Source organism: Panulirus ornatus, chromosome 67, assembly GCF_036320965.1.
Source record: "Panulirus ornatus isolate Po-2019 chromosome 67, ASM3632096v1, whole genome shotgun sequence".
Lineage (NCBI taxonomy): Eukaryota > Metazoa > Arthropoda > Malacostraca > Decapoda > Palinuridae > Panulirus > Panulirus ornatus.
This window is the reverse complement of record NC_092290.1, coordinates 2,136,852-2,152,744: the sequence shown is the minus strand read 5'-3', so window position 1 is coordinate 2,152,744 and position 15,893 is coordinate 2,136,852. Positions and strand designations below refer to the sequence as shown.

Here is a 15,893-nt window from a genome sequence, read left to right as displayed (position 1 = left end):
ATCCCAGAACTCTTGGCTGTACTGAGATGAAATTTAATGTGAATGTACATTGGGGTTATCATCCTTAAACTTTGTCTAGGAAATTTCAGAAAAAAGTTTGAACAGGTTAGCTAAAATGTTGATATGATCCATCTTTCTTTATCCCTCTGTTAAAAAGCATCAAGAATATTGACTTCAAATTTTGTATGGATATGCATAATTGGGTTAGTCAGTCTGGTTGTTGATGCATCACTGTTCACTGTAATGTTCCCCATACAGCCGGCTGAACTTGTTTGTAGCATGGCATACCTTCAATTAAGGTTATCAGTAGTTATTGTTATACTTAATTGCCTTGTCCCGCATTAGCAAGGCAGCATCAAGAATAGATGAGTGAGCCTTAGTGAGAAAAATCATATCATTTGGCCCACTTTTCTGTTCCTTCTTTTGGAGAAGTTGTGTAGAGATTCAAAAAGAATAGCTGTCATTTCTTAGAAAAATTGATTTTCCATGGAAATTTTTGCATAGTAATAACTTATTTTTTATTATGATTATACATTAATTATACATGTATTTTCTAATTATATATTTCTCTTGGCAGAGTTTGGTGGGCAGTAATGACCAGTCATGGGGCTGGGATTTAGGACGCAATAAATTGTATCACAATGCTAAACAAGGCAATTCCGGCATTACATATCCTTCACTATTAAACAACGATGAGACATTTGTTGTACCAGACAAATTTTTTGGTTAGTCTGTTATGTCAGTTGTGCATGTTGAGTGGATGATAAAAATAATTAAAATGAAAGTTAATCTGTCAAGTAATCAGTATTGGTATTTTTTACCATTATTAACTTAAAATGATGCATGCAGCACAATGCTTGATATCTCTGTTACTGTCTAATGTAAATTTAATAGGTTGATGTATGCAGAAATGAGATAAAGAATCCAGTTTTTACTCTCATGTTAACCACTTTATTGTTCTGATGATCTGCTCCTCCACAGTTGTTCTTGACATGGATGAGGGTACGTTGGCATTTGTGGTTGAGGGCCAGTACTTGGGTGTAGCGTTTCGAGGTTTGAAAGGCAAGAAACTCTACCCAATAGTCTCAGCTGTGTGGGGGCACTGTGAAATCACCATCAGATACATAGGTGGATTAGATCGTAAGTCTTCTTTGCCCACACATTTAATGATTTTATATATGTTCATAAGTAAAATAAGATAGGAATAGTTTGTTGTGTATATATATATATATATATATACATGGAGAAAAACTGGAGGAAGTAAAGTGTTTTAGATATCTGGGAGTGAATCTGGCAGCGGATGGAACCATGGAAGCGGAAGTGAATCATAGGGTGGGGGAGGGGGCGAAGATCTTGGGAGCCTTGAAAAATGTGTGGAAGTCGAGAACATTATCTCGGAAAGCAAAAATGGGTATGTTTGAAGGAATAGTGGTTCCAACAATGTTGTATGGTTGCGAGGCGTGGGCTATGGATAGAGTTGTGCGCAGGAGGGTGGATGTGCTGGAAATGAGATGTTTGAGGACAATGTGTGGTGTGAGGTGGTTTGATCGAGTAAGTAATGTAAGGGTAAGAGAGATGTGTGGAAATAAAAAGAGCGTGGTTGAGAGAGCAGAAGAGGGTGTTTTGAAATGGTTTGGGCACATGGAGAGAATGAGTGAGGAAAGATTGACCAAGAGGATATATGTGTCGGAGGTGGATGGAACGAGGAGAAGTGTGAGACCAAATTGGAGGTGGAAAGATGGAGTGAAAAAGATTTTGAGTGATCGGGGCCTGAACATGCAGGAGGGTGAAAGGCGGGCAAGGAATAGAGTGAATTGGATGGATGTGGTATACCGGGGTTGATGTGCTGTCAGTGGATTGAATCAGGGCATGTGAAGCGTCTGGGGTAAACCATGGAAAGCTGTGTAGGTATGTATATTTGTGTGTGTGGACGTGTATGCATATACATGTGTATGGGGGTGGGTTGGGCCATTTCTTTCGTCTGTTTCCTTGCGCTACCTCGCAAATGCGGGAGACAGCGACAAAGTATAAAAAAAAAAAAAAATATATATATATATATGTGTGTGTGTGTGTGTGTGTGTGTGTGTGGTTGTAGTTGTAAGGCAGCCAACAACCAGGAGGTATATTACCAGTACTACCTGCCTGGATATCTTGAGGGTTAGTGAGATCTGCTCAGTGAGCCAGCACTTAAGCCTTAAGCAGTTGTCAAGTTGCACTCTTCTGACCCAGGTAGCTGTCTTTTCGCTGGGCCGCACTAACATGTGGACTACTGGCATTCTGTCTACAGACATACAGTCTCCTTGTCATATGTAACATTTGACAACATTTGACTCATGCAGCTCATTCTTTGTAACTCTAGATTTCCTGCAGTGAGCACTGTGTGCTAGTCATGCATTTTGGCAAAATGGTAGGAGCAGCAGATAGAAGTAGTAGGTAGGAACATTTAGGCAGGAGCATTAGGTGGAAACTTTAGGTAGCAGCTTTTGCAAACAATGTACTACACTTGTCTTCTACCAGTGACCTGTTAAGGGTGAGGCACTAAAGACTAAGAAGCAGCACTTGAGCTCTTTAGTTATGCAGACTTTGTCACCATGGCCACCCCTTTAAGGGCATTCCAATTGGAACAGGCCTCTGAGATATACATAGATATTATGGTTGTAATGAAAAGGATAACTGTTACCATAGATATAATTTTGTAGCTTTTTATAGAACTTCCACATAATGAATTGCAATTTGTGTGGAGGAGTGGAGCTTTTTCTCTTGGATAGATCTGTTCCAAGACAGTCTGTGAGTTGTAATGGTGAAATTAGTAAGGTATCCTCTGAAAGCTTTTTGAATCAGAATAAAAAGTTGGAATTGAAACCTTAGGGGGGTATTTGGAATTTACATAGTAAAAATTAGATGTATGTGATGAGTTTGAGTGAACTAGAGAAGGTAAATATTAGTGTGGAACCTGATGGTTTGCTTTGGCTCACTGGAAACAGGTTGAGGGTGTATACTTTAAATCTACTTTGCATTGATGTTATTGAGGTAGATAATGAGGAATAGGCAGTACTTCCAAAGAATTGAGTTTGAGTTGATGTTTATTGTTGGCTTTAGGAATTATGAATGTTTAAAGGATTACAAAGGTGATATGAATTGGATAAGCAGAAACCGGTAGAGAAGGACCAGGAGTGAGTTTTAAGAATAGGTGTTATTATATGGTAAGTGTAGTTGGCCAGGAGGAAGGTATGGAGCTGTAAAAGGATAGGAAGATATGGAAATTATTCAGAGATCAGGTTGCATGATAGTGGGAGAATAGTGGAATAATTTTTCTTCTTCAGCTTTTGCCATTTACCACCATGGTGAGGTAGCACTGGGAACAGGAATGACAGCTTCATTTGCTTACATCAACTCTTTAGCTGTCATATTCAGTACAAAAGAACATATTACTATTTTTTAAACTATTTGTATCCTTTTACAGCGGAGCCCCTTCCTTTAATGGATTTGTGTCGACGTGTGATACGGCAGGCAGTTGGGAAACAGCGACTTTCTCGAATTGAAGAACTCAATTTGCCACCATCTATCACGCAGTACCTTCTGTATCATGACCGCAGGTGATAGTTTGAGACAGCTGATCTCCTCTGTACCCCCTCCACCACCAGCCACCAGGCCTCCCAGCCCCGCACCCCACAGGCCCAGCCCAAGGGAGACACTCTATAGCAAGTTGAGTGATGGCGGCGCATGGGATAAAGCGTCTGCAGCATCAGTTGTTTGATAATCAAAACATCCTGTTTTGGAGATTTTTTTTCAATGAATTACCTGTGCCATATGGCATGTTTAGTTTACCAGCATAATTTTTTTGCTCCAATTTGTTTCCTTATGGAATTTTAGCAGGTTTTGAACAAGTGTAGGCAATTTCTTTTAGACGGCCGAGACCAAAGGCCTGTGCAACATACTGCAGGTAGACGCAGTCAAGTGCATATGCGGGACTCTTAGATGTACGTTTGTGTCTGTGTGTGTTAGTGTGGCCATGAGCCATTGTGATAGACCAGGTCAGACTGGCATGCTGCCCCCACAGCCACCCCACTCAGGTACCTAGCCGGGAATAGTGGCAATGGGAAGAGGCAGCGTATGTGTTATGTGCGAACATTGTGACAAACACATTGAAAGTTACTTGACAGATACAAAAGATGAACAATTTGATAAGTGTGTGATACATGTTTTATGTTACAAACTACTGGTGAAACTGAAAAGAAAGTGAAAAATTGAACAGTGAAATGTGGTGGGTGGCGTCCGTCTGACCAATGAGCTGACTGGTGAAGTGTTCATTGCAGGCCAGCCTTGCATCTCTCCTCATCGCCTCTCTCGCATTTGTTCTGGAGACATAGTAGTGTAAGGTCGAGAGAAAAAGCCCCAGTACTGCAGCAGTGCTGGCTGGCTCAAGGGTGAATAGGGAGGTTATTGTATTGCCCCTAGTCCTTACTCTAAATCTTTGGCTCTGCCATGGATGCTTCACTGTTTTTATGTCTTTTTTACACAATTATTTAATGTGAAAAAAAAATACTTGAAAATATTGTCCATTACCAATTTGTGAGATGGCCACTTGGGGGCTATGTAGTTTCCATCTTAACCCAAAACCGACTTAGTTGCTGGTTATCTCATTCAGTTCCCTCATTGTATTGTATGCTTAAGTATTTTTTTCAAAAAGTGCCATTTGCAGTAAGACTATGGTAGGACTATGTCAAGAGCTCAACCAACCAGCATGACATGGCATCAAGATCTACTGTTCTAGTGTGTTCTTATACTGCAACATCTCACCTAGTACGCAGCATCTTTGTACAAAAATATTAAATATTAATTACAGTCTGCAGTTTTATTTTACCTTTATGTTTCATATTGATTCAGTATATAAAAAGGTTAGCATATGTTTTATCATCAGTGATATTGTTGAATTTGATATTTGATAGTATTTCAAAGAGGGTGAAAAGTGACCTTTTTTTCCATGCCCCAGTTAATGACAGAGAACTGTGTACCTTATGTGTTTCTGTATATCTGTGTCATGTCATCTATCCTTAGCTCTCTATCTAATGATTTAATTATTTTTTCTATTTAATCTGTATTGGTGCTAAATACTTTCTAGAGGTTTGACCCTAATAAAAAAAGATTCAGGTTATTTGTGTCACTCAGATTTCTTTAAAAGAGTAGTGTAAAAGGTGATTCTTGTAAGATTAGCATAATAATCAATCTAGTATTGTGGATGGATACTTTTTTGTATTCTTCACTTATAGCTGCTTAATGTGTCGCATGTGGAAGTGTGTTGTTTTGTTGTCGTACAAACTCCTTCCAGGGATCCCACAGCATTCAGATAGTCTTCCATGTAAGTAAGCAGTCCCAGATATCTTGGAGAAAAGATATATTTTGAGTTTTATCAGTGATTGATGATTGGGGATTAAAAGTTTGTGTCTTTGGTGGGATGGAAACTGTGCAAGCTAGAAGGGTCTTTTTTTGGGGGGTCTATTCTCTGCTTGTTTGCTTGCAATGTTGGATGGTGGCCAAATTTAAGGTATGGTAGTGTGACACCTCTCTTGGCGAGATGGATAAGTGGTGAAGAATGTGAAGAGAAGGTGGAACTGTTTAGTGGATGAAGTATGTATGTATGCTGATTGTTGGAAGGGTACTTTGGTTGTATAGATAATGAAGTGTAAGGCTAGGGTGCATTTATTGTTTCTGGATCAGGTTGGTTTGTGTGGGTGTGGAAGAGATGGGTTAAGTTGTGCATGGGTACAGTTTGTCTAAATGTGTATGCAGTGTGATTAGATTTGGTTATCTGTGTGTAGGTGATTTTTCTTAATGGTTTGGGTGCATTTTTTCTTTGTTTCATTGTCGTAAGGGCTTTGTTTCTTGCTGAATAAAGTGTCTGTTTTGGATTTGGTCGGGCTAGGCTGTGATGGCTTTGCGTATACTGGTCTACATAACCTGTTTGTTGAGTTTTCCTCCACATTCTGTTCTTGAAAGGACTGTGACTGTTTAGTTTTCTTGTAGATGGTAGGCAGCCTTTGACCAGGGAGGCATAGTACCTGTGCTACCCATCTAGTTATCAGGAGGGTTAGTGATGGCTGTGTAGTGAGCAAGCACTTTAGTGGTTGTCAAGTTGCACTCATCTGACACAAGTGGCTTTCTTTTTTCTCTGACTCACACATACATGGACTGCAGGCATTCTGCCCACAAATGTACAATCTTTTTACAAATAATACTTGACAACACTAATTCACACAACTCATACTTCATAACTCTAGGTTTTCCTTTGGTGAGCAAATACACACTCCTGACTTTGGGCAAAATTTAAGGAGTAATAGATATAAGCAGGGGGAAGCAATGCTGTTTTGTGTGGGGTGGGGTAGCACCAAGAATGGATGAAAGCAAGCAAGTATGAATATATGCTGTGTATATATGTATATGTGCATGTATGGGCTACCTCACAAACGCGGGAGACAGCGACAAAGCAAAATAAATAATAAATAAAAATGGGCGTTTATATGTATATGAGTAGATGGGCCATTCTTCGTCCATTTCCAGGCTACCTCACCAATGCGGGAAACAACAAATAAGTATAAATGAATAAACAGATAGAAGTATTAGGTAGGAACACTAGACAGAAACATTTGACAAAAGTAGCAAGTAGGAACGTTAGGTGGGAGCATTAGATAGAAGTAGTTGGTTGGAATGTTAAGTACTAACCAGTAGAAACATTATGGTGGGAGCCTGGTAAGGCTGAGGCATCGGTGGCTAAGAAGTGACACGAGTTCACCAGCTATAGAGATATGCCACGGCCACCCCCTTAAGGTAGTTCCTGAAGGAAGCTGGCATCAGAGATATAGATAGATTGTTTAATTGTTGCCTCAGTTCTGTTGATTAAAGGCAAGCATATGTAAGTAGAATTTCTGATGATCAGTTTTGTCGAGTGTTTTTGGCTGAACAATGTGATGAGCAAGTGTTTGTTAAATTCATGTTTGTCAGGTAAGGTATCCAAAGATTTTTGAGGGGACGCTTTGTTTTGGTTGTGAATGATCCATTATGGAAAAAGTTGTATGTTTCTTGTTGTATTTGGTATTTTGTCATCCTAAGATGTGATGGTAAGGTGATGTGAAAAGAATGAGGATGGTACAGGAGGTAGGTCTTTTAGGAGGAGGTTGAAGAATGTCATGGATGAAAGAAATGCTTTGTAGTCTCTGTTCAGAAGGCTGCATTTCTTTGTTGTATTGTTCTAGGCAATAGATACTAAATATCTAGGGAGAAAGTTCACCACTTACAGTTTGTCTTTGCTCTATGGTGTGTATTGTCAATGTAGCAAAGCACATCTCAAATGCTCTTCATATGTTTGCTAAGTAGAATGGGTAGATTTAGGATTCAGGGAGGTTGAAGCCTTCAAGTATGTGTTTTGGTGAGTGTATGGTGTGGAATGTTTGTCTTGTGTAAGGTATTAGGAGATCTAGCTTGATTCTTTTTGGTATGCAAGCGCATTTCATTCAAAACAAATCCTCGTGCTCAATGAGCTGCTGATAGCATCCTGCAGACTGTGAGCAAATTTAAATGTTTTTACATTATTGTGCTGAGAAAAAACCTATAGGCAAGGAAAGAAAGACACAAAAACAAGGAACCACTTAATGGCACATAACACCTGGCAAATCTAGTCGGTCAATGCCTTTTGTCATGATAACTATTTGTATGTTATGAGAGTTCTACGCATCTTTCCCTGCCTCATCCTTGTATGAATCATTTCCTTATTAGTGTTTACACACCTTAGCTTAAGTCAGGTACCCGTTTATTAGAGTTTCAAGGGCACGACGATGAACAGATAATCTGTGGGCTACTGCAGATGGACGGATCAGTACGTGACTCATGGTGAGCTACTATAACCACCGTACAATTCCTCTTAGGTGCCCTCTACGATATATATATTTATATATATTATGTGAGGGGGGGAGGGGGATGGTATTCCATGTGTGGCGAGGTGGCGATGGGAATGAATAAAGGCAGACTGTGAATTGTGTGCATGGGTATATATGTATGTCTGTGTGTGTATATATATGTGTACATTGAGATGTATAGGTATGTATATTTGCGTGTGTGGACGTGTATGTATATACATTGTGTATGGGTGTGGGTTGGGCCATTTCTTTCGTCTGTTTCCTTGCGCTACCTCGGCAAACGCGGGAGACAGCGACAAAGCAAAATAATAATAATAATAATATTGTGTGTGTGTGTGTGTAATCAGAACGTTACACCAACTGACTTTTATCCCAGACCCGCAGCAATGTGCCAAAAAATTATGATTTTACTTATTGAAATTTTCATTCTGGAGATTGATTAGTCGGTTATAAGGCTTTATAGCTTTTTATCAATAAGTCCAGGAACAAGCGTTCCTATTAAAGAGCTAAACCAATTTTTATAGTTTTCCCTGAACTTTTTATTTGAATACTATTATTTGGAAATAGAAGATTCGAACTTCTAAACTGTATCGATTAGTTTGAAGTGTAATGAGGCCGAACCATCGACAGATTAAGAGAAAGAAGTGAATTATTGCATCGACAAAAGGAGAAACTATCATGGCATCCCACATCGTAAAGATGTACACCAATAATAACATTACGTACAAAATTGCATGATATATCGGTATTCGTTTTGATAGCGACTTATCGGGTGCAAATATTTTACATTATTACTAGAGGTTGATAATCTCTAGGCTGAAAAGTTTCATAACACAATTGCAAAAGTGTGTGGGAAGGATGAAGTATAAACATCAGTTGTTGCGGCGAGGAGGGAAAGGTGAGTGAAACTAATTTCAGATTAATTAGAGATACATATATGTAGAACATCACTAACTACACAGTCAAACGATGCATGAACAAAATATAGATAACCTGCTTACATCATAATAGTACGCTACATGTTAGATGACGTGGCAAGTTGGGAGACTGATGTTAAAATGTTATTTTACTTATTATCGAAAAATTTTAAATTCCACTTAGCAAGCTGTGTTATTAGAAAAATATGTTTAGAAGGTTGATGAAGTATACATTACTGACTAGGATCTTCGCAGATTAAGTTATTCAGAAAATATCAACCAAAACCCAAATAAGAATGATAAGTGTTTGATCGAAGTCTTAAATCTGCGTTCATTGACCTCAACTAAGAATTAAATGAATTACCATAATTTCGTCCGATAAGCTCTGCTGTATTAAGAAAGAAATGACAGCTAGACATATGAAATTAAGGCTTAAAGTGGCTGCATGACTGGCTTTCTTTGGTGCTAATTTGAGTAAGAATCGTTTTACGTATTGGCATCGAGTGTTATTATATAAGCGTTTGAATTTCTGTTTAGACGTGACTTGCGGATTATGACTTTAGAGTTTGTAATAATTTTATCAAATGTACCTCGTCTAGGTATCAGTTTGTCCGACTTAGCTAAGGTTATCTTGCTTTTATTTCGTGTAGCTGGACTTTTGATACGGTATTTGCAGTGGTGTGGATTTTTACTGTTTGCGGAAGAGTAATATTTCATACCCATTTATATCTTATTGATACACTCTCATTCCAGAACAGAAAATTTTCAGAATACAGGCTATCACCGTCTATTATTTTAGGGACATAAGCTATATGTGCTAAGCAGGAATTCGACACATCCCAGTTACTTCGTTGGTAACTTGGCTTGACCCCGTTGTGTGAATCACTGAATTGTGATGTAAGCAGATATAAAATTTGAACATTATCTTTGATTTAATCAAGGAGACAAAGTACTTGAAGATTTGTCGATATGACATCTCTGCCCTTGTACGGTGAATCTGTGGTTTCTTCATTCTCACAGCCTATCCACTTCCAAAAATCGGGTTTACATGCACCTGAGCTTTTAATTAATCTATATTTTTATAGGTTCTTTATTGTCATTTCAACATACAGGTTTCGAAGACATGCTCTCACTTTTACTATGTCGTCTACTATATCAGTAAAAAAAAAAGTGATCATCCTGCTGTCGGTGTATAACAAAGTTTCAAACCTATGAAATAGTGATTACGGATCAGTGTCCATGTTTAGTTAGAATAGACCAATTCCAAAGCTATACACTAAGTCAGTTATTTCACAGAAGTTACAAATATCGATTATTCACTGGGTACCAATTTCCACAGCTGGGCTGGGACGTCTGTACATATCAGTTCACGCTAGATCTTGCAGTTGTGACTGTAACTGGGAAATAATAGCAGATTCTCAACAGCAAGATAGTGGTTATGCTTGGTTTTCTCATTTCAGGTCGGATGTTTGATGTAAGAGTTCCTACTGTGGAAACTGGCACCCGGTAACTGAACGTTTGGCTTTGGCTTAGGGGGAAAATGTTAAAGAGCAGACAACGCATGCAAGAGACGAGCTCGAGTATACAAGAAATTTGTCGCGGGAGACAGCGACAAAGTATAAAAAAAAAAAAAAAAAGAAAAAAAAAAAAAAAAAAAAATATATATATATATATATATATATATATATATATATATATATATATATATATATATATATTACAGTAACTGGAATGGCAAGGGCACTGGGACTAGATTTCGTTTTGTTTCATTCTTTGGTGTGTAGGGACGTTGACGGAATATGTTTAGATTTTTGACTATCTGCTTAAAAGAATGCTTGTGAACATTAATAAAGATTATAAGTCTTTATAACAGTAAGTTGTCGTAAGGCGTAAATGACTCGATTCAATCAGTTGACTCGTGTCCCCAAATAATACACGGAATATCTCGAAGTAAATATTCAAAACTTCGCATGGAACATCGCCTCCGCCCATCACGAGAGGCAATTGTCACAATACGGGATTTGCGGGCGTCCAACAACAAAATTAGGCAGATCTGTACGATGCTAAAGACTAGTAGCAAGTGGGTGTGGATGTCTTTATATAGGCGCTTTGACAGAGGCATCTGTAGCTACACATACTGGTGCCAACCTGCTAAATTTGTCTTTACTGTCTCAGTGACGCTAGTTACAGGTACGGTCTGTAAGGACAGTCCAAAGGTAGCAAGCCAGACATTCATCCCATAGACATTTTAACACTTTCATCCAAGGCTTGGGACCACCAGTCACAACTACCTTAACCATCACCACATAATTCCCAAGTCTGGTGCCATTTACCATAGCCACCATTTCCACCTAATACATTTTTTTAGGTTTGGAATCATCTAAAAGTCAGTTTTTCAAAGTATGTGGTACAAGAAATGTTGGTTTGAAATATAGATCAGATAATATTGAAAGAGTTTTGTAAAGTCATGTATTAAGGTATATTCGAGAAACTGTCGTGACGTGCACAACTGTCGTGACATGCAAAATATAGAATACCTCACCACTAGAGGATAAGGTTGTTAGGCTTTGGGATTTTTAACCCAGTGTCGTTGAAAAGTTTTAGGAGTGACAAAACAGGACTAAACAAGAACATTAAGTGAAGCATTACCTGTATCGATGGGTATATGTACAGATAAATTAGACGATGTAGAATCCCATATCCGTATTCGGTTTGCCATATAGTACTTATAGATTCCAAAGAAAATTCAGTAATTGGAAATGTCAGAAAGCAAAGTAGGTAGTTCAAGGGTCATTCAGGCTATTTGAATGTCAAAAATATCGTTTCATGGAATGTTTACCCTGGTTTTAAGTCCCAATTAAGAATTACTCATGAATGATGGGTTCCAACATTAATTTTTCAGATTGTCGGTTACTTGCTAATTTTTTTCCGCCAAAAAAGTAATTGGGGAAGTTATTACATAATTTTAGCTATCTTAACAAAATAGGGGTGGGGGGGTTAGGTTTTCCAGAAGCGACGACTTTTAACATAAACAACTAATGCACATTTGAAGACCAGTGGTCACCAGCCAGTGTTGGCATATAAAACTCAGTAGACATAGAACTTTCACAGAAAACCGAATCAGTTTTTGCCTCTTAGTTCGCCAAAGGTAGAATCCTAGATGAATAAGGCTTTTGTGTTTTGGGTTACTTTATTGGAGAGCTGAAGCACATGAAAGATTATTACCGGTTGTGCGGATACTAAGAATTGTTACGAGGCAAAAGAAACAAATGGAGTCTAATTTTATACAGGAAAACACTCAAAATAATGAGGTATGGAAGAAACTGAAAAATATTCGGTGAGGTATGTTAACAGTTAAACACGATTGGTTCATATCTCATGAGGAATCAAGTAGAAGAGGAACATTAGGGAAAGTGGAACAAGGTGACGTGGTAGAGTGAGGCTTTGATGCCGGGTGTGGTGTGGCCGAGGTAAACAATCGAAGGGACGTTAAAACTGAGAACTCACGAGGGAGGCCGTCCGTAGCTTGCTGATACCGTGGCTCTCTGTGGGTCCTGCTCTGCTTGTGACACGTCAAAGGAGTTCCGTAGCCTTAGTGAGAGGCTAAACATTTAAGACATTGCATGCAGATTAACCTGGATATTAAAATATGAGTAAAACTCTTGATGTATGGAGCAAATTATGAAACTAGAACAGTTTTCTTACATATCGTACAGCTGTGTGTGATAACAGAATGAAAAGTTATAACGGTATAGGGCAAAAGCACACCAGAGAAACTGGGAAAACCAGATCAAGATCACCGGTTTGTAACCCGAGATCTGCCACCTCGTAACTGGTTTGTAGTAAGGCTTTACTGAGTCATGAGGTATTAAATTCTGTAGTCGTTAGACAAAAAGGAAAAAAAAAATATGTACGTTAATGTAAGTAACTGTATTCCATCCAACAAACAATTGAAAATGTATTACAAGTGAGACAAACAAACCTATTATAGTAGCTGAGATTTTATCTTTTTATCAACTGTAATAAGCCGACCCCAATCTAACCGTTTGCGTCTATCTATCTATATCCAGATTGTTCATAAATTGATGTCAGGCGTGTGGATCACCTAAGATTCGCCACCCGCAACGTTATTCTCTTTTAGATTATGGTATGATAGATTAGGTTTGGTATGGTTTGGTTTTATATTTTTGGGAGGGTAATAGATTTGCCTGAAAACGTTATTTTAAAGACTTTCCTGCTGAATATGAATCGGGGATTGACATTTTTTTAGGGGTCATTATGGGCTTTAATTATGTGATTACATTTATTGGGTATCTGTCAAATCGGGGAAGTATTATGAGATATTTTTCATGATTATTTCTACCTACTGAAGCGTTTTTTTTTTTTTTTTTTAGGGGGTGGGAGCTAAAAAAAAATCCCATAAACTATACCTGCAATTTCTGGTATTTTTCGAATGGAAATAGATTTTTTTGAAAACCTCAGTATATGGAGTATTTCTCATGCTGAATACTAATCTGGAGTGTTAATGTTAATTAGAGGTCACTAAGACCCTTAATTAAATGATTACCTTTGCAACAATGCTTGCTCATCTTTTCCATTTCAGAAAACCAAAACTTTCCCTCTTGGAAGCATGCTTTGATGCATCCCATCCCTAAGAAGATTGACTGTTCTAAACCCTCCAATTATCGTCCTATTGCTTTAACATCTACCATTTCCAAAGTCTTTGAATCCCTCCTCAATTCCCATATTCTTAGACAATGACTCTCACAGTATTCTCTTTGATCACAAGTAATGCCTTCTGTCAGGGGCGTATCTGGGAAAAATATCGCCTATGGCAAGCACTGAAATTGCGCCCCCTGGCATGATTAAAAATCTTGCCCCCCGTTCTGGCTTTTGACTTAAGTTACATATTTATCTGTTAAGGTGAAGCTTTGTGAAATTGTTGGGTTCTATGGGTAAGGTCGTTGTATAGTGTTGTTATACAGGGAGGACGTCATGTTCCAGGGTAGAGGCGTGAAAGCGCTATCAAATAGCTGTTCGAGGACGCCCAAACGACATGCATCTGACAGGTCTGATCTGCAGTGTAGCGTCTGATTTAATTGGCTTGCCGATATCCGCAGAGATGAAAAAAAAATAATCAGTTTTAGCAATCCACCATTTATTCACGGGAAACTCCATACAAGTCTCCGGAAACCTGACACGGCAAAACGCAGGGCAGTGTGTGATGAAGGAATATGCATCTCATTTGACTGGGTCTCCAGCCTCGATAGCGTGCACCGAGAGCGGATTGCTAAATTTAACCATAAGCCTCATTCAGCAGACAGTATAGCAGCTGTGCCAACACGCTTTTGAGACAATGTAGTTGAGAAACGTTTATTGGACAATCTTCGTGAATAAGTCGTTTTCCCCATTCATGATGCGTAAAAAAAAAAATATGCTGTTTTACCTTTATATTTTCAGACAAATTTTCATAGGTACTACAACAGCAAGATCGCAATTATTGCACAGAAAGTTGCATCTTTTAGTATATTCATGTGATTCGTAGGGCTGATCGCTCTCATTTTTTCCCCTCTATAGCTCTTGAAATTATTTCATACGTAGCCACGGAATTTCAGGTTCAGTGTAGGATGTATTATCTTTTTCGAAGGTGAGATGTAGTTTTGTTCATCTGTAACATCATTGTTATATATTGCACCCATGGTTGTTATGGTGACACTGATGGCAAAATGGGAAGATCACGCAGAGGGATCCAAACTAGATTTAACCGGCTCGAATTCTCACATGACATGTATTTATAATTACAACCCTTCCTTTACACACACACACACACACACACACACACACATCAGATGCATAGATATTAGATTTCAACCAAATCTAATGAAAAGAAGTTATGAGGAGTTACTCAGTGAGACGAAGCCAGACTTGATTATCAACTCAGATGGACTAATAATCTACATGTCTCATGCAGGAAAACGACATTAGATGGTCTGATAAGGTACATGAAATGTTGCGTCAGTATCAGTGTGAAGTATAAGGACAAAAGACAAATTCATAAGTATACCTCCAATACATGGCTGAGGGAAGGAAGAACATTATTCGCCAACTAGACCTGACTTGCTAGAGTGTAACGGCGAACAACCCAAACTATCAGAAAAATGGGAATTACAAGGACCTCTACCCGTAATATAAGACAGAAACATGAGAGAGACGTTCCTGGGTATGGATTTATTGATGTACATTTTGGGCACTGCTCCGAAACTGTGAGGAACAATTGAACTTGGGTGACAGAAGAAACTACGTCCTCTTGCGTCAAAAGAATAATAAAGTGGAAATAGTAAATGAAAAAGCCGGGAAGCAATGAAAATTGAAAGTATATACGGTGGATGTGAAAGACGAAGAAAATGAGCCGTATATGTATTAAAACCTCATTCTGTCGCGAGAACACGCCCTCACATCTACGTATTCGTAAGTGATATCCTTCTGTGTATTCTGGTAAAAGTGTTAGGATATTTCATAGCACTCTTGCCACAAAATATATTTCACTTCATCAGACCAAGTTACATTGTGTGTAAAATCTTAAGTAGACCTTCACATTTGACTTTTACAAGCAGTCGTGAGTGCAGAAATGTAAAATATTTTTTTTTCACGGAGTATTCTACTAAATTCATTACTTTGAATGTCGGGCAGTTATTAAAATTTGTCATTATTATTTTAAACTAAAAAAATTATATTTTGATAAGTTTATTGATTACAAGGTCGTGCGAACGTCATAAACGAAGTGACGCTTGCAGTAACTGTATCCTGGATGATTGTCTAAACAATGGGAAACGCCTGGCTTTCTAAACACCATAGAATGTTCATGTATATCCGCCCACTGATGACACTTAGAGTATCGCCCCTATTAGTGTTGATTACTATCTAATTGGTTGATTGAATTTTATTCCGTTTGTTTACATATTTCATAAGTTCAAAATCCATAGACACGAGTCTCGAATAGCTAAACTGTGACTAGCGATGCTATTCTGTTTGTATGGCTCAGGTGGGGAGCGAGTTGTGTTGTGTA

The 15,893-nt window shown here is 38.4% G+C and overlaps 1 protein-coding gene across 8 annotated transcripts in view; it reads left to right on the top strand.

Moving 5' to 3' along the window:
- LOC139746992 (protein gustavus-like) overlaps positions 1 to 4,845 on the top strand; it is a 215,069-nt gene extending 210,224 nt beyond the window's left edge. For all 8 annotated transcript variants that reach the window (XM_071658704.1, XM_071658707.1, XM_071658706.1 and 5 more), the window contains 3 exons: positions 578 to 725; positions 982 to 1,140; positions 3,464 to 4,845. In XM_071658704.1, coding sequence (XP_071514805.1) covers positions 578 to 725; positions 982 to 1,140; positions 3,464 to 3,600 — 444 coding nt within the window. In that variant the 3' untranslated portion in view covers positions 3,601 to 4,845. The remainder of the gene's footprint in view (positions 1 to 577; positions 726 to 981; positions 1,141 to 3,463) is intronic.
- Positions 4,846 to 15,893: the final 11,048 nt, after the last annotated feature.